The sequence below is a fragment of the Salvia miltiorrhiza genome, chromosome 7 (assembly GCF_028751815.1).
Source record: "Salvia miltiorrhiza cultivar Shanhuang (shh) chromosome 7, IMPLAD_Smil_shh, whole genome shotgun sequence".
Taxonomy (NCBI): domain Eukaryota; kingdom Viridiplantae; phylum Streptophyta; class Magnoliopsida; order Lamiales; family Lamiaceae; genus Salvia; species Salvia miltiorrhiza.
In genome coordinates, this window is record NC_080393.1 from 2,018,357 (window position 1) to 2,044,070 (window position 25,714).

The 25,714-nt window shown below is 34.8% G+C and overlaps 3 protein-coding genes across 3 annotated transcripts; all 3 read right to left on the bottom strand.

The window, feature by feature from the left end:
* Positions 1-1,463: 1,463 nt before the first annotated feature.
* LOC130991501 (photosystem I reaction center subunit II, chloroplastic-like) lies at positions 1,464-2,425 on the bottom strand. The gene has a single exon (XM_057915755.1). It carries the CDS (start codon positions 2,214-2,216, stop codon positions 1,599-1,601), a length of 618 nt encoding a protein of 205 aa, XP_057771738.1. The 5' UTR covers positions 2,217-2,425; the 3' UTR covers positions 1,464-1,598.
* Positions 2,426-3,533: 1,108 nt separating this feature from the next.
* LOC130991503 (probable linoleate 9S-lipoxygenase 5) lies at positions 3,534-8,578 on the bottom strand. The gene is made up of 9 exons (XM_057915756.1): positions 8,169-8,578; positions 7,780-8,072; positions 7,240-7,477; positions 6,825-7,163; positions 6,640-6,725; positions 5,936-6,043; positions 5,491-5,798; positions 5,136-5,399; positions 3,534-4,494 (listed from the first exon to the last, which is right to left on the bottom strand). Exons 1-9 carry the CDS (start codon positions 8,410-8,412, stop codon positions 3,726-3,728), a joined length of 2,649 nt encoding a protein of 882 aa, XP_057771739.1. The 5' UTR covers positions 8,413-8,578; the 3' UTR covers positions 3,534-3,725.
* A 3,377-nt stretch (positions 8,579-11,955) lies between these two features.
* Positions 11,956-18,395, bottom strand: LOC130991504 (probable linoleate 9S-lipoxygenase 5). The gene is made up of 7 exons (XM_057915757.1): positions 17,917-18,395; positions 17,288-17,833; positions 16,868-17,209; positions 16,707-16,792; positions 15,724-15,831; positions 15,055-15,623; positions 11,956-12,918 (listed from the first exon to the last, which is right to left on the bottom strand). The coding sequence occupies exons 1-7, from the start codon at positions 18,158-18,160 to the stop codon at positions 12,153-12,155; spliced, it is 2,661 nt and encodes an 886-aa protein (XP_057771740.1). The 5' UTR covers positions 18,161-18,395; the 3' UTR covers positions 11,956-12,152.
* Between the last annotated feature and the right edge of the window lie 7,319 nt (positions 18,396-25,714).

Genomic DNA, 25,714 nt, shown 5'->3' on the forward strand with positions numbered 1-25,714 from the left:
GGTATTGAAATCAAATAAGAGGTTACACTATTGAGCGAAGGGGGATTCTATTCATAGCTCCCATTTTATTCTCTATAGCTATTATTTAAAATAATAATTAAAATTTTACCTATATTTTATTTTAAATACAATTATAACGGATTACAAAGAATAAAATGAGGGCTATGACAGGAATCACCCTTGAGTGAAGATGCCTCTACAAAAATGAAATTCTCTCTCTCTAAGACTCTAACATGCCCTTCTCCAAATATTGGGCTTCAATGATTCAGAATTCCAACCCGACCCAGATCCAATATTAACGGGTTGGACCCTATTTAGGCCCATTGAATTACAAAGTTCTTGGATCCTATTGGTTAAGTCAAAGCGCGTAATATATAAGTCAAAATCATCTACGCATTTATTCTATTTTCTTTTTTGCGGAAAAGGGTGGAAACATGCATTTTTACACTTTTTATAATCAATTTACATATTCTATATGGTAAATATTTTCATAATTGAAGAGTTCAAAATAGTTCTCCATTTTCATTTTATTTAAAGGTTTTCATTTGAACCTCTTCTTATATGGAGTATAAGAAGTTGTTAGGTTATTTGTGTAATTTGGCCTAGCAATAAGAGATTAATATCCAAGACCTAAGGTCCTAGATTCGAGTCCTCTGTCGAGCGATCTTTAATAATTTGTTTATTTATTTATGTAATTTATCAAAAATAAAATTAAAATAGAAGTGTTTAGGTTCTAAACCACTCTTAGATTATAAAATGTGAACAAATTTATATCATTAATATACCTTAATCTAACGATTGAGAGTATAAAATATGGACAAATTTACACCATTAATCTACCATAATCTAACGATTGAGAGTATAAAATATGAACAAATTTACACCATTAATTTACCATAGTCTAACGATTGAGATTTAACCTTTCAAAAGTCATATGTAAATATATTAATTCTATATAAAATACGTCTGAAGTTGTTGTATAAATGTCTGAATTTCGAAATTAAAATTTTCGATCTATATAGGATTCAAATCCAATACTTTGAATTCATCCAACAAACTGATGAATTAACCATAAATCTTGATTATTTAAATTCATCCAACAAAATGATAAAGCAACTACAAATCTTGATGATCAAGGATGAAATTATTCCTATTTTATATTTCAAAATAATTTTTTTATTTTAGCACATGCATCCCTTTACATATGATACATCTATATATATATCTCTAAACTCTTGATAAATTCTACTCACTTAAGCTAGTTTTTTAATTCATATTCCTTAAAAGAGAGAGATTAAAGAAATTTATGATAAAAATACTTAATCATGCAGTAAACAACCTCTAGATACATGGATTAAATTTTCTCAAAATAAACAGCCAACGCCGGATATATCAATCTCAGTTTAATCACGAGTTTATATGGTCTCGGTTAATTTCGACTAAATTATGGTCACTGAATCGTATGAAATAAGACAGGAGATGAATTCCTTGACCATATTTAAGACAGTATCTTTCATGAAACCAAAAACAAAAAAACAAAAAAAAAACAAAAAAAATAAATACAGCATTAGATCGAGAAGCATGGCATCAATGAGAAATTACAAATCGTAGACCTGCTTGCCGGTGAACTTGACCTCGATGGGGCTGGCGTTCTTCCCGATGGACCGGAGGTTCAGGCCAACGCCGGTGCGCCCGGCGTTGACCTTCTCCGGGTATACCCCATCTTTGGGGTGCAGATACTGCACCTCGCCGTTGGGGAATACCCGGTAGAACTGGTACTTGATCTTGTACTTGGACCGGAGGCGGGTGCCGAGGGCGAGGCACTGCTCCTTCCGGGCCAGCTTCAGCAGGTTCGGGCCCTGCCGCATGATGGCGGCGCCGCCCGTCGGCATCTCGAACACCTGCTCCTTGGGGGAGTCCCACGTGATCACGTAGAACTCCTCCACCTGCGCCTTGCGCAGGAGCCCGCCCGTGCTGCCCCCGAAGATCGGGGACGGCGTGTTCGGGTCCAGCTCCGGCGGGGTGAACCCCGCCGGGGCCGCGGGCGCCTCCTTGGTCGGGGCCTCCTCCGCCATCGCGCGGATGGGGCCCCGAGCTAGGGTTTTGGAGGGCTTGAGGGATGGGAAGTGGGCGAGGGACTGCTTCCACGGGGCCGCCACGGCGGATTTCGGGACGGCGGCGGCGGAGAAGAGGGAGGCTTGCGTTGCCATTGCCATGGATTCTCTTTTGGGTGGTGGAAATGGAATTGGAATTGGAGGGTGGAATAATATTTGATGAGAAATAATGTTTGGGAGATTTGGATATTGGGATAAGGTGATATGGGTGAGACCAATTAGATTGTGTGATTTTGATACCAAGCCTTACCCTTACCCCTTGCTTTGTGGTGCCATCTGTATTTATTTGGATTTCCTATTTTTATTTTTTTTTGTAATATCTCACACTTCATATTTGGTCTTGTTTGACCTTCTTGTAACTAATAAGTTCGATATGCCATTTCGAAAATATCTCCACTTAATTCTTCATATAATTAACCATAATACATTACATCTCCTTCTATTATTATTGTTAATAAATGATTGTTTAGAAAATTATGATATCTTTAATGCACGTTATGTGCATGAATAAATAGAAGATCTAATGTACTAATAATACTTTAAAAACATAGTCATCTGATGAGGGTGAAATTTAGCGTAACAAGAATTATATTAGATGTTGAGTTGGCTCCGACTCTCTATGCGATGATTTCTGGGAAGCTTTTATTCATGCTAGAAATAATGTGGTTTTGGAGTTTTTTCATGCTCGTCGGGAGGTTAGTAGGGCCGCTCACGAGTTGGTTTCTTATGCTTTGTTTTTGTCGGACGTAATGATCTAAAATACGGATTTTCTAACCTAGCTTCTAGATATTTCTCTTTCTGATCATTGTTAATATTAAGCTCCATTTTCCCTTCAAAAAAGAAAAAGAATTAGATGTTGAGCTTAAAACTCAACTCAACATTAAGTATATATAATATAATAAACTTATATTCAAATTTGTTGCTAAAATTTGAGCTTTAATATAGTTATTCCTTATTATCAAATAATCAATCCTAATAACTAATTATTAACTAAAACACAAGAGATTAAAATTAACGAATACAATTATAAAAAAAATCGATATGAATGAAACACTAAAAAGTATAGAATCTAAGTACTCCCTCCGTCCACGAAATGAGTACCCATATTTCCATTTTCGTCCGTCCACGAAATGAGTACCCATTTCCCTTTTTGGCAAGTGTACCCCACACAACACTTTAATTAATACACTAAAAAAGGTGGGACCTCTATTCTATTCACACTACACTCAATACATTTCTTAAAACCCGTGCCGTCCACAAATGGGTACTCATTTCGTGGACGGAGGGAGTAATAAATAAGGGGCAATAAACACACAATTGAATAGTCGAGGTAACGTCCCTAAGGGGACACCAAACGGTGCGAATTCTTGTATGCGAACAGTGAGGTCTAGGGTTCAAATCTCACCGTTCCCCCAAGTAAAAAAAAAAGTCGAGGTGACTGTTTGTACATTTATATATCTCAATAATATTCAAAATCGACTCATTACAAGAAAATCATATCACAAAAATAACTACAATCTCAATCTTCTACTCGATAATCGACTCATTACAAGAAAATCATATCACAAAAATAACTACAATCTCAATACTCGATGCATACATCTTTTCTATTCAAATAGATACACTATTTGGAATTCCTTTCACAATAAGTCCTCCTTTTTTGGAATAATCCGAAGTGTTGGGATACAGCAGCATGTAATCCATCTTAACCGGCCCGGTTCGGTTCTTCAATTCCGTGTTCCGGTTCATCTCCTTTATTCTATCCCCAATCCCAACCAATGCCGCGCTGAACCACTCGAACGCCCGAACCGGTTCTTCGTCCCCGGTCCAATACGGCGTCTCCCTCTGTCCAAGATAAATCTCGTCGGACGAATGCCTCGACAGCATCTCGATCAGTGACACCCCAAGCAGCGTTTGGAACTGAGCCGTGATCGTTTTCAGAAACGCAGCCTCTTGATCCTCCTCTAGCTCGGCGTACTCCGGGCTACCCGGTTCAGGCATGAACCGCCGGCTCACAGTGGGCCGGTTCGGGAGATAACCGGCATAGGCGTACTGGCCGAAGTTTACCGCGGCGTGGAGGGCCGACGCCACCCATATGATTATGGTGCAGCACTCGATGAGCTCGAGCCGGGTCTCCATTTTCGGCCACCACGGCTTCTCCTTTAAGTCGCCGTGGCCGACCTCGCGGAGCTCCTTCCACCAGGACTGAAGCTCCGCGTCTCCGGTCACCTTATCGTCGATCGGGTAGTACAAAGAGCAGTACTCCGTCACCCAATGCTCGATCGCGGACCATATTTCTAGGCCGTCCACTGCATAGGGGTAGTCTTCTATCACGAGCCGGAGGCCATGCGGCTGGCTCGCATCGGGAACCGCCACCCCTCTGCAAAAAAATGTCGATGATGAAGCGTTTATTTTTCATGATTGAGTATTTTATTCTTATTAGTAGAAACTCTCCTATTTTTCAATAAAATTTAAATTAAACAAAAATAACTCAAATGATAAAAATTATCGCGTTAGAACGTGATGTTTTTCCACTGTATACCACATCACACGTGGCTAGTTTCCTAGCAAGCAAAAGTGTTTTCCCTCTCTTCTCTCTTTCTTCCCCACTTTAACTTTCTCGGTAACCATTCTTCTTCATCCATGTCGTTAAACTCCTTTTGACTTCCTATTATACCCCGATAATATACTCCATTCGTCTAAGAAACAACTTCTTAATTTTTCATTTTCGTTCGTTCATAAAACATCTTTTTAATCCATTTTCTAAAATAACACTAATAACTATCATCCTTACAATTTTCATATATTTACACACATTGCCTATTTGCCACTAATTGAACATCATACTTTTCTAATTTGTGCGACCCTTCTCCAAGCACAATTAAAATGCACAATTTATTTTTCTTAAAATCCGTATCCACTCCCCTTAGAAAAATATTTTGGTGCACGGAAGGAGTAACAAAATTAAAATGCATCGATTTAAACAACAGATTAATCTTACTATTTTTATCTATTTAGTACCTTTTGATGAGGTCCCGGGGGAGCGCCTGGTCGGGGAAATTCCAGTTCTTGTAGACGGCGGAGGACATTTCCAAGGCGTATCTTCCCGGGAAGACCGTCGTCTCGAGTATTCCACCGGCGTTGATGAGCGTGTGGCGGGCCAAGGCGTTGATGTGGATCGTGTCGCGGAAGTGCGGCTTCAGGAGCTTGTAGATCGGGTGGAGCCCGCTCAGCTGCCGGTTGGTTGCTATCGCGAATGGCTCTATCACGGCGTGCGTGTTCAACCTACAATGTTTTTTTAATTTTTTTTTAATTTTTTTTTTCAAATTTGGACTTGATTATGTGTTGATGATGAAGGGAGGAGTGATAGATTTACCAGTGGCTAATGAGTTGGTGGTAGCCGGAATCGTTGACGGCGGCGTAGGCTTTCGCCAGCTGCCAAATCATGGCCTCGGCGCCGTCTCCGTGGCACGGAGTGAACACTCTGTTCACGGCTCCGCACGAGTCCCCGTCGTCGTGCGGCAAGCTGAGCTCGATGGCGAGTGGCTTCAACGTGCCGTCGTCTTGGAGGAGAAGGAGGGTTCGGGTGGCGTAGGTCTTCGTCGCCGTCGTGTTGATCCGCCGCAGGTACGGCATCAGCGCGTCGTGGTGATCGAGTATGAACAGCTTCTTCTTCTCTATTGCCTGCATTTTGCATCAATGGTTAAACACACCAAATTTTTATGTGTGCGTGTGTTGGTCTAGTTATCGTGAAATTGATGTCTGAGATCAAAGGTCTTGTGTTCGAATTCACCGTGGCACGATCTGAGAAGCGGTCTTACCTCTTCGACGGTGAGGCCGTTCATGTTTTTCTCGATGTGCTCTCTTGTGATGCTACTATCCTGATTGCCATATTCTTGAGAGTCTAGTTTGCTTCTTGGTGGAAACTCCTGTGATGTGAGCTAAAAATCAGCATCTAAACAAATTTGGATTGTTGATCTTCTCATAATCTTATATATATAGTCATAAAAAGAAAGGTTAATTGTGTATAAAATACAGAGATTCTCCTCAAATTTGAAGTTTGGATGAGTCCAAAAGTTCGCTGGCTAATAATTTGATAATCTAGAGTCTGATGGGCAATTCAAAAGTACCGTTGGAAACCTCTTGATGACAGCTCTCTAATGATATACATAATGTTGTGTATTGATCATCAAAATTGGTCGGAAAAAAGAAAAAATACAGGGTTCATGACATCAACTTTAATGTCATGATTTTTTGACCATTTAGTGAGACCAAAATTCAAAAATACAAGTACCGTTAGAAAGATAACGTCAAGGGCTTTTCAAGGATATGTTTGGATTACCCATCGAACTCCAGACAATCAAGTTCTTAGTAAACGAACTTTGGGCTAAGATTAAATTCCAAAAAAAAAAAATTAATGTATATTCTTACAAGAAAAAACAGAGTTGTTTAAAAATCAAATTTTTAATACATTTCGTTTATTTATAGACAATTAACTCTAAAAAGAAAGCATCGGTTTCGCTACCTCCAGAATTCGAATGATAACAGGGTTGACTCCGGCCAACATTTCACGTCCGAACTCCTCATCCGTTCTCCACGCAGTGTTATCCGCTGCACAGGTCCATCACCAAACTCATTCGAATCAATCTCACAATCAATTAAAATGTCGCATACCAAACTAATACTATAGTCTAAAATTTATTAATTTACCTTCTATAACTTGAGGGACTGGGAAGTTGAGGAACCTCTCACCATCGGAGCGAATGAGCTCTCTAAGCAGCTCCCATGGAACACAGTCTTTGATTTTGGCTAAGGATTTATCGTCGGGCACCTGAGTCCTCGTCTCGTAGAGGTCCAAGACATCCTTGAACGTGTCGAATTCGTTGAATGTTTTGTCGAACACGGCTTTGATCTCCGGGACTAGAACTTGCCCTACTGATTTTATCGCGTACGCGATGAAATCGGAGAATTTCACTTGGGCGAATTGTTCGTCTCGTGGGACGTAGATGTTTAGGTCTAGCAGAAACAGTCTGCTCTCGGTGTTGGGATCTGCAGTCATCATGGTCTGAGTGAGTGAAAAAAATTCCCCATTGGTACTAATGTAGGTCACGTGGATTGTGATTACCTTTTTTGTTTGGTGGGCGGCCTGTCCGTGCCCTACGAGGGTATGGATAGGCCGACCCACCAAGCACCGGGCGGGCATGATCTTCGCCTTTTTCGGGGCTTCCTAGGTCGTTGTAGTACGCGTAGTCGTACACTCTGTCCCACTCCTTGAGCTCGCCGGTGCCTTTTCCACGAAGGTTGTGTAGCTCTTGCTCTCTATAAAAGATTAGAGGTGGCGGCGTTTCCGATGGTAGGTACGCCTGATCAAACAGGAACAAAAATATTTCCTTCTATGTAAATTGGGTACGAAAATTAAGGACAAAATGTAAATTGATTAAAAGTGACAGAATTCGTATATTTTGAAGAGTTAAATATTATCTTTTATGAAAATGAGACAGTAATAGGGGACAATTTAAAACGGCAAGTAAGACGTAAATATTGAGACAAAGGGAATATTATACTCCACATAATGGTTTTACTACTTGATATCTAGCTAGGTGTCTTCAATACTTTAGAATTTGAGATATGGATATATAGTTGATCAAAGTTTAAAAAAAAGTACCTTGTTTGAGAAAAAGACACGGTCGCAGTCGTAGCGACGCGTAGGATAAACCCACGAGTCGCATATAAAACGGACCGGACCGTGTCCCGGGACATTTTCCAGTGTGACGGACTTGAGGTAGATTTGGTTACGGTGTTGATTCCTGATAATAAAAGCCCCGGGAATCCCGAGGCCCTCGTCCCAGTCGAATTCGACGTCGTACGACGCCTCGTCTTCGGCCTTAAGTGAAGTCAACTTGGTGATCCAGTCCACCAAGTAAGCTTCCTTTCCTAGCTTCCCTCTCTTCGGATTAGCTGCCAAATAAACACAATTAGAAAATATTCATTAGTACTCTTACTAATTATATTCGCGTTATTCTGGGACAGAGGATCTCATCTGAGTTTACTAACCCGGGTCGAAGTGTTGAGCACTGACGAGCTGCAAGATGATGCCTCTACCGAAGATCTCGTAAACCCGGTCGACCAAGGACGCGCCAAAATCGGTGCTGTCCATCGCGTTCTTCTTCATCAAGACGACGGAGCCTTTGATCTTCGATGATCTTTCAGTCGCCGGATCGTCTCGGGTTTTCCCGCACACGGATCCGAGAAGCTTCTCCATCACCTCCGAAGAATCGCATGGTGGGAAAATCCCCATTTTGAGATGAAAATTGTGTCACAAACTTTTTTTGTTTTTTTTTTTGAAATGAAGATGCAATGAGTTTGATTGGGAAAAATGGGTGGTTTTATTATAGAAAGAATGCAACTGTAGTCTGTAGCAACATTTATGGTGTGTTTTCTTGGAAGGTAGATGAGTCGTCTGATATATGCTTTGGGCCTTTTTCAGAATTAATTAATATTACATGCTGTTTTCACGTGGGTAATCAAATAGGAAACATGACATTTTTTGAAAGTGGGAAATATAATAATTTGAATGATTTTTGTCTTTGTTGAAGTGGAAATTGATTAGTAATTTCCAGCCTGGTCGTTGCCATTGGAGTGTGCTGATCTGGGTAGGTATAAGATTGTATAGTGTATAGTTCTTTAGTCTACCCAACTTCTTGTTAGAAATTATTTTTTAGGATTATATGTTTATATATTATCTTGCCACTATTCACAAGAATGGTGTATATAAATTATAAGGTTAACAATGTTTTATTTTATGTCCTGAACTTTCAACGTTTTACATAAAATGTCTCAAATTTTCATTTTCTCGTAAATAACTCCGAAGTTTCCACATTTTCCATATAATATCCTGTTATACAAAATCTGGTGATGGAAAAATGACAAAAACCCCGAACTTTCAGTGTTTTCCAACAGTAGTGATTTCTAATATGGATGGTTCCAAAAATATTTCATCCGGCACAATAAGTCATCTTTCCGTCACTGAATTTTGTATAGCAGGACATTTTATAGAAAAAGCTGGAAGTTCTGAGTTTTTTAGGAGAAAATTAAATTTCAGAATATTTTATGAAAAAACGTTGAAATTTCGGGACATAAAACACTATTAATTCTAAATTATACTATGTCCTATTGGGATAGGTTTAGTCGTAGAATAATTTTTCTTAAATATCTCAAATTCAAATTGCACAATACCTTATATACATTAATCAAATAAAATATGATATCATATTAAAAAAAATGATATCGATACGCAAAGCTACAAATAAACTCTCAAAAGAATTTTTTGGTACAAGTGTACTTTTATTATTGGCTTAATACCGATGTACGTTATGACTTTTAATTATATAGTATTTAATATTTAATTACTTGAATTAAATACATAATTATTTTAATTATTAAAGTAAACCTCTGTTTTACCGAACCGACCCAATGATCCGATCTCACAAACCTCAGTGTGAAAGCGTTTACTTTATGTCATTTATGTGATTGTTTTTTTTTTTTGAGAGAATTTATGTGATTGTTAGAAATTAGAATCATTGAACAATTAACAATGATATGCTTTTTTAATTATTTTTTTGGTTTGCTTATAATTTTTAATTAGCTTTAGAAAAGCTTTCATGGATTAGGGGGAGACTTTCATATACAAAATAATATAATCGTGCAGGTCTTTATATATTAAAAAAAAAAGTGTCTAATAAATTCATTTTAGTTTTGATTGGTCTAGATATATATTATATTGTATTTTAAATACCTCAAGAAGCTTCTTACTCTCTTCATTTTTCAAAAAGTTTAGTCAAACAGCATAAATTAATGGTCAAATTAAAATATACTTACTACATTTCTACAAGTTGCACATTAACTACTATCTCTACCTACTAATTAATCACTAATTATTGAGGGTGTATCAAAATTAATTAATTTTTTAATGTATTGATGTCAAGTTGGTTTCTGAAATACTCAACTGCTCCAACTTTAGAGATAACGTTGGCATCATTTGATATTTTTCTTTTGCATGATTGTGAGATCTAACAAGAAAATTATGATAAATGTAAGTGGACATATTAGCAACAAGCTAAACACTAGCCCAACTTGCAAAGGCATCTTCGTAAAGTATGTTATCTTGTTTTTTGTTTTAAATAATATTTGTACTAATAAATAATATATATATATATATATATATATTAAAGATTACAAGAGACATCTAATATATAATTAAATCAACAATTCGCACGCAGGTGGGACCTCTACACTGCACAGAAATGAAAAAACAAGACAAAATATATTATCTTATTGGCAAGTCTTAGCACTACTTTCGAAGATGCTCAAGTTAATGTGATCGCTAATTAAGTATCACTACAAGAAAAAAATCAAGTTAAATTTAGACACCTAGAAAATTAATATGGAGCCTTCTAAGTATAGTTTTTAATGGAAATAAAATGTTATATATTGAATTAATATTTAGAAGAACTATAATTGAGATATGGCTCTCTTTATAATACTACTTTAAAAAGAATCAATAATAAGTCAAAACACATTATTTTCGCATGACCCACAATCAATGTGATATGATATGGAGTGGACCATATATATATATTGAGATATTGAATATTGTATAATTTAGTATTTTATTTCTCTATACAAATTAATGTGTATGTATGTTAATAACTTAGTTTTTATAAATGTTGTGTTATAGTATATATCACATGAGTAAAATCAAATCAAATCTAGACACATCAAAATTAGAGAGAGAGAGAGAGATAGAAAGAGAGATAGTTTCAAGTTGGACCAACATTTTTTAGGCTCGATATATTTTTTATTTGGGCTTAGTTGATTTTGGACAGGTAGGCCCAATTCTATTATTGACAAGCCCAAATATCTACAATTGTTCAAAAGGTTTATGATGTCGAAAATCAATTATGATTAGCTGATCAATTCGATTACATAAATTGTAATTATTTTATCAATTAAGTTAAATAAAAGAACAGTGATTATAATTAGAATAGCACCCTATCATAACCAACGACATATAATAACAGAAAATTATAGTCATATGAATAAAAATGTAGAAATACTAGTCATTTGTTGTGTTAAAATGACTTTATTACCCTTAGAAAAACTTCATCGCACACGAATTATAACGATTTATATTCCTTGATACGATTACATGAATCGTATAATTCATGTAACAATATCAACTAAACTGTTACACGATTTTGTGTTACAAAATATATTGTATAAATCATGTAAAATAATGAGGGTGAAACAATAACATTGGCTGCTATTTATAATTGAGGAGGCCTTACCATGCAACGGGGTTACACCTACACCTAAATCCTGATCCGCACTTTGATTTGAACTTATAATCTGACCCGAATCGTATACATAACATTGTTATGGGTACGGGTCAACCCGATTACGGTACAACCGATTGTACACAAGTTTTTGTGTTTATAATTTTATATATATCCTGCTCACGCTTAGATCATAATTTTATGAGGTGTTTTTACATACTCCCTTCGTCTCACAAAAACATGAACATTTTTCAATTTTGGGGCGTCTCATAAAAACATGAATATTTTTATTTTTGTACACTACAACCCATTTACTTTTTATCTCTACTTTTTATAAAGTATGACTCATTTTTCACTCACAAATGTTCATGTTTTTGTGAGACAGAAAGAGTATTTTTTTTTTCTTTTTAGAAAAATGAACTGAATCGAATAACATGGAAAACAAATCAAATTGAATAATTTGAAAATGACGTCGCATCAATCAAATTTACTATTCGAAATCAAACTAAATACTGATTCGAATATTAGAATATTTTTACGAATGTAAATCGAACATGACAATATTCACTTCGATTCGATTACAACCCCAGTTACCTAGCATGACAAAAACCATAACAACTATAATGTAATAAAAGAATACTCATTCTATCTCGTGGTGAAATCAAAGCTGTGACACAATCCAAAAAAAAAAAATTGATCAAGTTCATATAGAGATGCTGTTGGGAATTCCCTTCCCAGTAAGGCCTCCCTCTCTACTATAATCAGAGGTGTTCGGGTACAGCAAGGTGTACTGCACCTCCACCGGCCCATGCCGGTTCTTCAACGCCCGGTTCCCATTCCTCTCCCTTATCCTCCTCTCCACATCAACCAGCGCCGCCCCAAATCTCTCAAACGCCGCCGCCGCCTCCTCGCCGCTCCACCCGCCGTCTCTCTGACCGAGATACACCTCGTCCGTCGAGTGCCTCGACAGTATCTCGATCAGAGAGATCCCGAGCAGCGTCTGCAGCTGCGCCGTGATGGTCTTCAGGTAGGCCAGCTCGGGCTCCCTCTCCATCTCGGCGAACTCGGCGCTGCCCGGCTCGGGCATGAACCGGCGGCTCACGGTGGGGCGGTTCGGGAGATACCCGGCGTAAGGGTACTGCCCGAAGTTGACGGCGGCGTGGAGGGCCGACGCCACCCATATGATGATCGTGCAGGACTCGATGAGCTCGCGCCGCGTCTCCATTCTCGGCCACCACGGCTTCTCCTTTAAGTCGCCGTGGCCGACCTCGCGGAGCTCCTTCCACCATGATTGGAGCTCGGCGTCGCCGGAAACGGCGTCGTCGGTGGGGTAGTAGATGCAGCAGTATTCGGTGACCCAGGCTTGGATTGCGGACCAGATTTCCAAGCCGTCGACGGCGAAAGGGTAGTCTGGTATTAGGAGTTTGAGGCCGTGGGGCTGCTGGCTTTCGTCGGCAACCGCCACTCCCCTGCATCCAAAGAGATATATGTCAATGCAGGGTCGGTAGTTCCCGAGCCAATTTTTTTTTGATATATTGTTTCATTTTCTACGAAAGTAAATTAATTCATTCGTCCACAAAAAACTTGTCACAATATTCTTTTTGAACCGTTTACAAAAAGTTTATCACTTTCACTTTATAATAGTAGTATCAACACAATTTCACACTCCTTTAAATTGAGACCCTTAATGTGACAAATTTGGTTATGGATAAGGAAGTAATTATTACTAATAGTTCATAATACTTCCTCTGTCCACGAAAATCAGTCTTAGCGATGGTCGACACGAATTTTAAGAAAAAATTAGTTGTATATTTAGTGAGTGAAGAAACACGCCACAAATTAAGGGGAAAATGTGTAAATTTGTGAGAATATTAAGTATAATAGTTAGTGAGATTATTTTCAAAAAAAGGTTAAAAAAATGACATATTATGACAAGTTTTTGCGGATGGATGGAGTATTATTATAACTAGAGGATTGATTCAAACTCAGTGTAGGTGCGTTTTCTTTAATGAAAAATGATGGAAAACTATATTTTCATTATTTTTCCACCATTTTCACATATTTGTAGGAAGGATAATGAAAAATTCGGCAATCCATTTTCCCTCATTTTCACAATTCAAGATAATACTCCCTCCGTCCACCAATTAAAGCCCTACTTGCCCTTAAATTTTTGTCCACCAATTAAAGCCCTATTGTGCTTTTTGTACCCTTTTACCCTCTCTCTTTACTTTAAATTACTACTCTTTGTCTAAAAAATTTATTTTCCAGTTTTAAGTTTATTTATTTATTTTCTGAAAATTTTAATTCCAGTTTATTTATTTTCTGAATTTTTAGTTTATTTATTTTCGAATTTTCAGTTTATTTATTTTTCAATTTTCAGTTTATTTATTTATTTATTTTCTGAAAATTTTAATTCCAGTTTATTTATTCATTTATTTATTTTCAGTTTATTTATTTTCTGAATTTTCAGTTTATTTATTTATTTAATTTCATTTTATTTATTTTCTGAATTTTTAGTTTATTTATTTATTTATTTCCAGTTTATTTATTTTCCAAATTTTCAGTTTGTTTATTCATTTATTTTCGAATTTTCAGTTTATTTATTTATTTATTTCCAGTTTATTTATTTTCTAAAAAAAATAATTTTCCAGATTTTAATTTATTTATTTATTTATTTTCGAATTTTCAGTTTATTTATTTATTTAATTCCAGTTTATTTATTTTCTAAAAATAATAATTTTCCAGATTTTAATTAATTTATTTATTTATTTTCGAATTTTCAGTTTATTTATTTATTTAATTCCAGTTTATTTATTTATTTATTTATTTCCAGTTATTTATTTTCTGAATTTTCAGTTTATTTATTTATTTTCGAACTTTAAGTTTATTTATTTTCTAAAAAAATTATTTTCCAGTTTTTAATTAATTAATTTATTTATTTTCGAATTTCAGTTTATTTATTTATTTATTTCCAGTTTATTTATTTTCTGAATTTTCAGTTTGTTTATTCATTTATTTTCGAATTTTCAGTTTATTTATTTATTTATTTCCAGTTTATTTATTTTCTAAAAATAATAATTTTCCAGATTTTAATTTATTTATTTATTTATTTTCGAATTTTCAGTTTATTTATTTATTTAATTCCAGTTTATTTATTTTCTAAAAAAAATAATTTTCCAGATTTTAATTAATTAATTTATTTATTTTCGAATTTTCAGTTTATTTATTTATTTAATTCCAGTTTATTTATTTTCTGAATTTCAGTTTATTTATTTATTTATTTCCAGTTTTCAGTTTATTTAATTAAAGAGTAAAAAAAGAAAGAAGGAAATAGCTTATAAAATAACACTACCCTTTTAGTCTTTTACACCACTTTTACACCACCTTTTTCAGCTTTCTTAGTTTCCGCGCCGACACTCAAATGGGGCTTTAATTGGTGGACGGAGGGAGTATTATATAGAGGAAATGTGATAATAAATTCATTGGGGTATTAATGTGATAAACTATATTTTCCACCTTAAAGAACCTGAGATAAAATAATTTAACGAACTAATATAAAAAAAATTAAAAATAAAAAAACTCAAAAATTTGAAAGCTGCAGTTACCTTTTGATGAGATCTACGGGGAGTGCTTGCTCAGTGAAGTTCCAGTCTCTATAAACGAAGCTGGACATTTCCATGGCGTATCTCGCCGGGAACACGGTGGTCTCGAGCACCCCGCCGGCGTTGATGAGGATCTGCCGAGCCAGGGCATTGATGTGGATCGTGTCGCGGAAGTGCGGCTTCAGAAGCCCGTGCACGGGGTGGATCGAGCTCAGCTGCCTGTTCGTCGCGATCACGAACGGCTCCATCACCGCGTGAGTGTTGAGCCAGTGGCTTATGAGCTGGTGATAGCCCGAGTCGTTGACCGCCACGTAGGCCTTCGCCAGCTGCCAGATGGCGTTCCCCACCCCGTGCTCGCACGGGGCGAACACCCAGCTCGTGGCCCCGAGGGCGTCCCCGTCCTCGTGCGGCAAGCTGAGCTCGATGGCGAGTGGCCTCAGAGTGCCGTCGTCTCGAAGGAGGAGGATCGTTCGGCTCGCGTAGGTCTTTGTTGATGTTGTGTTGATCCTTCTCAGGTACGGCATCAATGCGTCGTGGTGATCTAGTATGAACATCTTGTTCCTCTCTATGGCCTAATCATGTATATATATAGCATTGTAAATCAAGTTCTTGGACTATCGTGAGGGAATTGAATCAAAGTAATTGAAGAGAAGGGATGTGTGTGTATATCACTTCTTCTATGGTGAGTCCATTCATGTTTTCTTCGAGGTGCGCTCGCGTGATGCGGCTATCTTGATCGCCGTATTGTCGCCGATCTAGTCTGCTTTTCGGTGGAAACTCCTGTGATGTCGGAGACGATCAGTGTTGATAGAAATAAAATAACTAAGACGAAAATGAAATAATAAATTTTTTATATAGCGGGACATTCTATGGAAAAAACTGAAAGTTCGGGATTTTTAGGAAAAAATAAAAGTTTGGGACATTTTGTGGAAAACGTTGAAAGCTCACGACATAAAACACTATTAACCCTTTTTTATACTCTTTCCGTCACGACTTTTAGTATTTATCTTTCCTTTTTTTGGTCGTCGTCTCATATTTTGGTATCCGTTTATATTTTTAGTAAAAACTAGGTGGGACCCTTACTCCACTTTAATTATTTTAACACTCACATTAAAGGTCGGACCCTTATTTCACTCACAATACACTCAATCACTTTATTAAAACTCGTGTCACTCTCAATTGAATATTAAAAGTCGGGGCAAAGGAAGTACTCCCTCCGTCCCGCCCAAGATGCTACATATTCCTTTTTAGGTAGTCCCAACGAAGATGCTACATTTCTATATTTGGCAAAAATAAGAAATTTTAAACATTTAATTAACACTAATTAAATATTTCTTTATTACTTTCCCTCTCCTACTTTATCACTTTATTACTTTCTCTATCATACTTTATCACTTTATTATTACACACTTAAAACATTTATCTACAACTCCTTAAATCCCGTGCCGAAAAGCAAATGTAGCATCCGGGACGGAGGGAGTATTAAATAACGAGCCGAGTGAAGAGTTGGACTCGCGGTCAACAGCATTTGTCCATGTTCCAAGCGAACTAGTGAATACCCGAGAGGCCGAGACTGGGTGGGATGCAGGAATTTGAACTAAATTTCTAACAAAAATGAGGATTTTGAATACATGGATTCGATTGAGGTAGTTTACCTGGAGACGTCGAATGACAACAGGGTTGACTCCTGCTAGCATTTCCCTTCCAAATTCTTCATCTGTTCTCCATGCAGTCTTGTCCACTGCACGGAGCTCATATTATCAATCTTATCTATCACGCAAAGTAAAAGTCACAAGAAAAAGAAGAAAAAGTTGACCTTTAATAACATCGGGCACGGGGAACTTAAGAAAGCGTTCGCCATCGGAACGAAGGAGTTCCCTGATCAACTCCCACGGGACGCACTTCCTGAGTTTACTCAGGGAGTGGCCGTCATCCGGGACCCTAACTCCGCCTTCGTAGAGGCGGAGAACGTCTTCAAACGTGTCGAACTCGTTTATAGTCTTGTCGAACAACGCCTTGATCTCCGGCACGATCACCTGCCCCAGAGACTTCAGAGCATAACCTATGAAATCCGAGAATTTCACCTGACTGAACCTCTCATCACTCGGCACGTACGTGTTCAAGCTCAACAGAAACAGCCTGCTCTCATTGGTGGGATCTGCACTTTTTTTCTTTTCCCGATAAATTAACAATTAAATAAGTAAATTTAAAAATCTGCACCACAGACGGATTTTACCTTTTTTATTCGGCGGACGCCCCGTCCTCGCTCGACGGGGGTACGGATAGTCGGGGCCCCCGAGCACGGGGCGAGCATATTCCTCGCCCTTCTCGGGGGCGCCTAGGTCGTTATAGTACGCATAATCATACACTCTATCCCACTCCTTGAGCATCCCAGAGCCTTCGAGGCGGTCTTCGCCTCGAAGGCTCCGGAGCTCCTGCTCTCTGTAAAAGAGCAGGGGCTCCGGCGTCTCCCCCGGGAGGTACGTCTTGCTCGCGAAAAAGACGCGGTCGTATTTATAGCGACGCACGGGGTAAACCCACGAGTCGCAGACGAAATCGACGCGGCCGTAACCGCAGACGTTTTCCAAGGCGACGGACTTGAGGTATAGCTGGCTATGGTGTTGGTTTTTGACGATCAAAGCGCCGGGAAATCCGAGAGATTCAACATCCCAATCAAAGGTGACGTTAAAAGAGGCGTGATCCTCTGCATTGAGAGAAGTCAGCTTCGGCAACCAATCCTCCAAATATGCCTCTTTCCCTACCTTCCCCTTTCTCGAGTTTCCTTCAACATTGCCAGCCACAAATTCAATTAAATTCAAAAAAAAATTGGAATTCAATTTGTGAGAGAGATGAAATTGATTAAACCTGGCTCAGCGGAATGAGAGCTGACGAGCTGCAGAGAAACGCCTTTGCCGAAGAGCTCGTGGATGCGGTCGAGCAAGGAGGCGCCGACGTCGGTGACGTCCATCACATTCTTCTTCTTCAACACGACAATGCCTTTGATCTTCTTCTTCTGCTGCTGCTGCTGCTCGATTTTGGGCGAATCTTTGATCTCTCCGCACAAGCAGCCCAGTAAATTCTCCCACATCTCTGAGCAATTACACGACATTGCGAAAAAGGGGGGGAAAGTGGAATAGGAAGAAATTAGTTGACGATGGGGGATTTTCAGTTGGAAATTATGCCTTGCTTGAGTGGGTGATTATGATGGGGGGGTTAAGTAAAGTGTGAGAAGATTCGATGTAATTAATGCTAATTACGTGTTTAGATTAGTGGGTATATGTATTATGATAGTAGAATGTGAGAAAAAGTGGGGAAATCTGTGTGTGTGGAGAAGCAGCTGCTGTTTGCTGTTGGATAACTTGGATTGGATGTTATTATAGCTTTGATTATTGAGCCTACCCACTTTTCTCCTCGTGGGTTGAATTTCTTTTTTTCTTTTATTTGAATTTCTTCTTTTTCTTTTTTAACATTGGCCATGTTCTCTTCTTCAACCCTCTTCTTTTTTCCTTTTTTTTATATATATATATATATATACTCCTTCCATCCCACGAATCTTGACACATTTGGTTTCGGCACCTGAATTAAGGAGTTGTAGATTGATGTTTTAAGTGTGTAGTTAATAAAGTACTGTGATAAAGTATGAGAGAAAAGGTAATAAAAGTGATACAGTAGGAGAGAGAATGTAATAATTATTACCTTATTTGGAAATGTGTCAAGATTCGTGGGATCGGAGAGAGTATATAGTTTGAGATTTCCTTGATTTCACTTTTTTTTTTACCTCTTCTTTTTTCCTTTTTATTTTTTTTAGATTTGCTTGATTTCACTTTTTTTTGCCTGAGTGATGCTAAATAGTCAAATTGTGGTCATTCACAAATCACTTAAATAGAAAGAAGATTAATTTATTTAACTTATTTCATAAAATAAAAATAAGATTTAGTTATTTTATTGTATTATGTACATTGTAGTTATTTGTTTATAATTTTTTTTGTAACTTTTTTTTATCTCTAGGACACGTGTAACCACTCTATTGGACTAGTTCATTTTTCAAAGACAATATCTTATATATAATCTCCCTTTTTGGTCCCATAAATTATGAATTACTCCATTCCTTTCCAAGTAAAACTTTCATTTTCGGTATGTCTCCAAAAAAAAATATATCTTTATAATTTTGGACACTTCTAATTTTTAATATTCATTTGAGAGTGACATAAATTTTGATAAAGTAGTTGAGTGTATTATAACTGGAATAAATGTTTCACATTTTATATGAGTGTTAAAGTAATCAAAGTGGAGTAAGGATCCCACCAATTTTTACTAAAAATAGGAATCAAATTGTGGTCATTCACAAATCACTTAAATAGAAAGAAGATTAATTTATTTAACTTATTTCATAAAATAAAAATAAGATTTAGTTATTTTATTGTATTATGTACATTGTAGTTATTTGTTTATAATTTTTTTTGTAACTTTTTTTTATCTCTAGGACACGTGTAACCACTCTATTGGACTAGTTCATTTTTCAAAGACAATATCTTATATATAATCTCCCTTTTTGGTCCCATAAATTATGAATTACTCCATTCCTTTCCAAGTAAAACTTTCATTTTCGGTATGTCTCCAAAAAAAAATATATCTTTATAATTTTGGACACTTCTAATTTTTAATATTCATTTGAGAGTGACATAAATTTTGATAAAGTAGTTGAGTGTATTATAACTGGAATAAATGTTTCACATTTTATATGAGTGTTAAAGTAATCAAAGTGGAGTAAGGATCCCACCAATTTTTACTAAAAATAGGAATCAAATTGTGGTCATTCACAAATCACTTAAATAGAAAGAAGATTAATTTATTTAACTTATTTCATAAAATAAAAATAAGATTTAGTTATTTTATTGTATTATGTACATTGTAGTTATTTGTTTATAATTTTTTTTGTAACTTTTTTTTATCTCTAGGACACGTGTAACCACTCTATTGGACTAGTTCATTTTTCAAAGACAATATCTTATATATAATCTCCCTTTTTGGTCCCATAAATTATGAATTACTCCATTCCTTTCCAAGTAAAACTTTCATTTTCGGTATGTCTCCAAAAAAAAATATATCTTTATAATTTTGGACACTTCTAATTTTTAATATTCATTTGAGAGTGACATAAATTTTGATAAAGTAGTTGAGTGTATTATAACTGGAATAAATGTTTCACATTTTATATGAGTGTTAAAGTAATCAAAGTGGAGTAAGGATCCCACCAATTTTTACTAAAAATAGGAATCAAATTGTGGTCATTCACAAATCACTTAAATAGAAAGAAGATTAATTTATTTAACTTATTTCATAAAATAAAAATAAGATTTAGTTATTTTATTGTATTATGTACATTGTAGTTATTTGTTTATAATTTTTTTTGTAACTTTTTTTTATCTCTAGGACACGTGTAACCACTCTATTGGACTAGTTCATTTTTCAAAGACAATATCTTATATATAATCTCCCTTTTTGGTCCCATAAATTATGAATTACTCCATTCCTTTCCAAGTAAAACTTTCATTTTCGGTATGTCTCCAAAAAAAAATATATCTTTATAATTTTGGACACTTCTAATTTTTAATATTCATTTGAGAGTGACATAAATTTTGATAAAGTAGTTGAGTGTATTATAACTGGAATAAATGTTTCACATTTTATATGAGTGTTAAAGTAATCAAAGTGGAGTAAGGATCCCACCAATTTTTACTAAAAATAGGAATCAAATTGTGGTCATTCACAAATCACTTAAATAGAAAGAAGATTAATTTATTTAACTTATTTCATAAAATAAAAATAAGATTTAGTTATTTTATTGTATTATGTACATTGTAGTTATTTGTTTATAATTTTTTTTGTAACTTTTTTTTTATCTCTAGGACACGTGTAACCACTCTATTGGACTAGTTCATTTTTCAAAGACAATATCTTATATATAATCTCCCTTTTTGGTCCCATAAATTATGAATTACTCCATTCCTTTCCAAGTAAAACTTTCATTTTCGGTATGTCTCCAAAAAAAAATATATCTTTATAATTTTGGACACTTCTAATTTTTAATATTCATTTGAGAGTGACATAAATTTTGATAAAGTAGTTGAGTGTATTATAACTGGAATAAATGTTTCACATTTTATATGAGTGTTAAAGTAATCAAAGTGGAGTAAGGATCCCACCAATTTTTACTAAAAATAGGAATCAAATTGTGGTCATTCACAAATCACTTAAATAGAAAGAAGATTAATTTATTTAACTTATTTCATAAAATAAAAATAAGATTTAGTTATTTTATTGTATTATGTACATTGTAGTTATTTGTTTATAATTTTTTTTGTAACTTTTTTTTATCTCTAGGACACGTGTAACCACTCTATTGGACTAGTTCATTTTTCAAAGACAATATCTTATATATAATCTCCCTTTTTGGTCCCATAAATTATGAATTACTCCATTCCTTTCCAAGTAAAACTTTCATTTTCGGTATGTCTCCAAAAAAAAATATATCTTTATAATTTTGGACACTTCTAATTTTTAATATTCATTTGAGAGTGACATAAATTTTGATAAAGTAGTTGAGTGTATTATAACTGGAATAAATGTTTCACATTTTATATGAGTGTTAAAGTAATCAAAGTGGAGTAAGGATCCCACCAATTTTTACTAAAAATAGGAATCAAATTGTGGTCATTCACAAATCACTTAAATAGAAAGAAGATTAATTTATTTAACTTATTTCATAAAATAAAAATAAGATTTAGTTATTTTATTGTATTATGTACATTGTAGTTATTTGTTTATAATTTTTTTTGTAACTTTTTTTTATCTCTAGGACACGTGTAACCACTCTATTGGACTAGTTCATTTTTCAAAGACAATATCTTATATATAATCTCCCTTTTTGGTCCCATAAATTATGAATTACTCCATTCCTTTCCAAGTAAAACTTTCATTTTCGGTATGTCTCCAAAAAAAATATATCTTTATAATTTTGGACACTTCTAATTTTTAATATTCATTTGAGAGTGACATAAATTTTGATAAAGTAGTTGAGTGTATTATAACTGGAATAAATGTTTCACATTTTATATGAGTGTTAAAGTAATCAAAGTGGAGTAAGGATCCCACCAATTTTTACTAAAAATAGGAATCAAATTGTGGTCATTCACAAATCACTTAAATAGAAAGAAGATTAATTTATTTAACTTATTTCATAAAATAAAAATAAGATTTAGTTATTTTATTGTATTATGTACATTGTAGTTATTTGTTTATAATTTTTTTTGTAACTTTTTTTTATCTCTAGGACACGTGTAACCACTCTATTGGACTAGTTCATTTTTCAAAGACAATATCTTATATATAATCTCCCTTTTTGGTCCCATAAATTATGAATTACTCCATTCCTTTCCAAGTAAAACTTTCATTTTCGGTATGTCTCCAAAAAAAAATATGTCTTTATAATTTTGGACACTTCTAATTTTTAATATTCATTTGAGAGTGACATAAATTTTGATAAAGTAGTTGAGTGTATTATAACTGGAATAAATGTTTCACATTTTATATGAGTGTTAAAGTAATCAAAGTGGAGTAAGGATCCCACCAATTTTTACTAAAAATAGGAATCAAATTGTGGTCATTCACAAATCACTTAAATAGAAAGAAGATTAATTTATTTAACTTATTTCATAAAATAAAAATAAGATTTAGTTATTTTATTGTATTATGTACATTGTAGTTATTTGTTTATAATTTTTTTTTGTAACTTTTTTTTATCTCTAGGACACGTGTAACCACTCTATTGGACTAGTTCATTTTTCAAAGACAATATCTTATATATAATCTCCCTTTTTGGTCCCATAAATTATGAATTACTCCATTCCTTTCCAAGTAAAACTTTCATTTTCGGTATGTCTCCAAAAAAAAATATGTCTTTATAATTTTGGACACTTCTAATTTTTAATATTCATTTGAGAGTGACATAAATTTTGATAAAGTAGTTGAGTGTATTATGAGTGGAATAAATGTTTCATCTTTTATATGAGTGTTAAAGTAATCAAAGTGGAGTAAGGATCCCACCAATTTTTACTAAAAATAGAAATTAATTATGGGACGAACTAAAATAGAAATATGGATACAAAAAGCCGGGATGAGGGAGTAATTAATTCTTCATTTACCCTTACTTTTTATATTTTCATCAGTTTCTTTTTTTAGAAGAGATATTTTCATCAACTTTAATACCTTTTTTACCTTTATTTTCTCATTTTCACCTTCTCGCTAAAAATATGTGTCCCTTCTTTTTAAGAAGTTATTTAGGGAATGCAGGGAGTATACTTAGATGAAATTTTTAATGTGTGAAAAGTGGATACAAACTATAATTAATTTAAAAAATTATGATGTTATTAAGGTTTTGAATCTATAGGCTACATTTATAGTAACGAATAATGATATCATTCTTGCAGTTCCTACTCAAGATCATGCCTTTTTTTTTTTTTTTTTTTTTTTGAGGAAATGATCATGCCTTTTTTTTACAAGAACTATTGTTACATGTCTTAACAAAATATGAAATCTGAAAAGGATAGGAGGCAAAGAAGCCAAAAACATTTTAATTTATATATATATATATATATATATATATATATATAAAAGAATGTAAGTATATCGATGACATTAGAATTTTACATGATTGCTTGATTCTCACAACAAAAGAACAAAAGTATGTGAACTAATGAATGCGACACTCACTCGGTATAAAGAAAATGACCTTATAAATGTGGTCCACCTAGGAATAATACAATTACTATTATCTATTAGTACAATTTATTACTATTATTATAGGCCATCATTTTTTATTACACGTTGTACTACAAACTATTACTCCCCCTTCCCGACTTTTAGTATGCAATTGAGAGTGACACGAGTTTTAATAAAGTGATTGTGTGTGTTGTGAGTGGAATGAGGGTCTCACTTTTTATGCGAGTGTTAAAATAATTAAAGTGAAGTAAGGGTGTCACCTACATTTACTTAAAATAGAAATGGATACTAAAATATGGAACGACCAAAAAATGAAAGTTGAATACTAAAAATTGGGACGGAGGGAGTATTATATATAAACATTTTCTTTTTCATTTTTTTTGTGTTACACAATATTTATGATTCATTTATGTTTAATCCACGCTGGTAATTCCATTGCTCGTTAAACTAGGAAGTAACTTAGAAGACTTAAAATGAGGTCTCAGTCAACCATGTTTATATAATGTGTACACTCACATTTCCATAATTTTATTTTATATATTTAACCATTACTCCATTCGTTCATGAATTTTTTTTTTCCATAGGAAGTGATACAAGTTTTAAAAAAAATATTGTAATTAATATTGAAAGTAGAGAAAAAGTTGTCAAACGTATTGTAATTAGTATTCAGAGTGTGAAAAAGTAGAAACTTTTTTCATGATCGGAGTAATTTTTTTGTCAACATTTTAAAAAGGAAAAGTAGAAACTTTTTTCATGATCGGAGATGATTCGGAGGAGAAGGGAGTATTAGATAAAAATAAATGTATAGGGTGCATGGATGCAATATATATACATGGTAGGGGTGTAGTTTGTAATTTTTGAATTTGATATTTTGAGATGACAATTTTTATACGATTTAATTTGGTGATGTTGGATTTTTGCATATTGATTTACACAACCGATAATTTTTTGTACAAATAATAGTACTATTTAGACTGTAGTCACTATATTCCAACTCAGAAGAATTAATATTTCCGAGCGTGAAACCAGCTGGCTATTAAATTAAACTTTATTTGGACAGATTGTGATACACGACTGGACTTAGAGCATCTGCAACGCATTTACTCAAGCGCCTATTCGAGTAGAGCGTTGCACTCGAGTAAGGCGTTGCAGGGGGGCCTTACTCGATCCTTCGAGTATGCACGAGTAATTTAATTTTTATTTTTTTTAATTTTCTTTTCCTCTTTAAAAATCTATCTCTCCTCTTTAAAAACTAAAAAAATCAAGTAGGCAATCAAGTAACCCCAATGCAGCACTACTTACTCAATGTGATCCTCCCTTATCAAGTAAACTATCAAGTAAGCCCATTGCGGATGCTATTATGACTAAAATATCTGGCAAAACTCGAGTTGCAAATATTAATAATACTGTATATTTTTGTTCACAAGGGGACACCAAGCGGTACGACCTATGTGAACAGTGAGATCCCGGATTCAAACTCCACTGTTCCCCCTCCCCAACTCCCCCAAGTCAAAAAATAATAATACTGTAGATTTTTTGTCAGTTTAGAATTGCCCATCATTGTACAGTCATCAAATAATAATAATAATAATAATAATAATATATAAGATTTGATAATAGAATTGGATCATTCAAACTAGTATAAATTAGACATATATTTAAATTTTTAAAAGTAGTTGGAAATTTGTAATGGGAGGGAGGAGAGAGTATTTAACTATTAAACTCATGATCTCCATCTTTATTTAGGGCAATTGTCACAACAAGAAATTGTCATCACGCACGTTTTACATGACAAAACACATCCACAAAATTTGCCACACTTATACTATATCTCAATTCATCGTTTAAGTCGTGCTTGGCTCACACCATAAAGTATAATTAA

Coding starts and splice junctions, on each gene's coding strand:
- LOC130991504 (XM_057915757.1), bottom strand. CDS start 18,160: ATGTCGTGTAATTGCTCAGAGATGTGGGAGAATTTACTGGGCTGCTTG. Junction 16,793..16,867: donor CGTGCCCGATGTTATTAAAG/GTCAACTTTTTC, acceptor AGCTCCGTGCAG/TGGACAAGACTGCATGGAGA. Junction 15,624..15,723: donor ATGGACTCACCATAGAAGAA/GTGATATACACA, acceptor ATACATGATTAG/GCCATAGAGAGGAACAAGAT.
- LOC130991503 (XM_057915756.1), bottom strand. CDS start 8,412: ATGGGGATTTTCCCACCATGCGATTCTTCGGAGGTGATGGAGAAGCTT. Junction 6,726..6,824: donor AGTCCCTCAAGTTATAGAAG/GTAAATTAATAA, acceptor GGACCTGTGCAG/CGGATAACACTGCGTGGAGA. Junction 6,044..6,639: donor TTATCATTCGAATTCTGGAG/GTAGCGAAACCG, acceptor CTCACATCACAG/GAGTTTCCACCAAGAAGCAA.
- LOC130991501 (XM_057915755.1), bottom strand. CDS start 2,216: ATGGCAATGGCAACGCAAGCCTCCCTCTTCTCCGCCGCCGCCGTCCCG.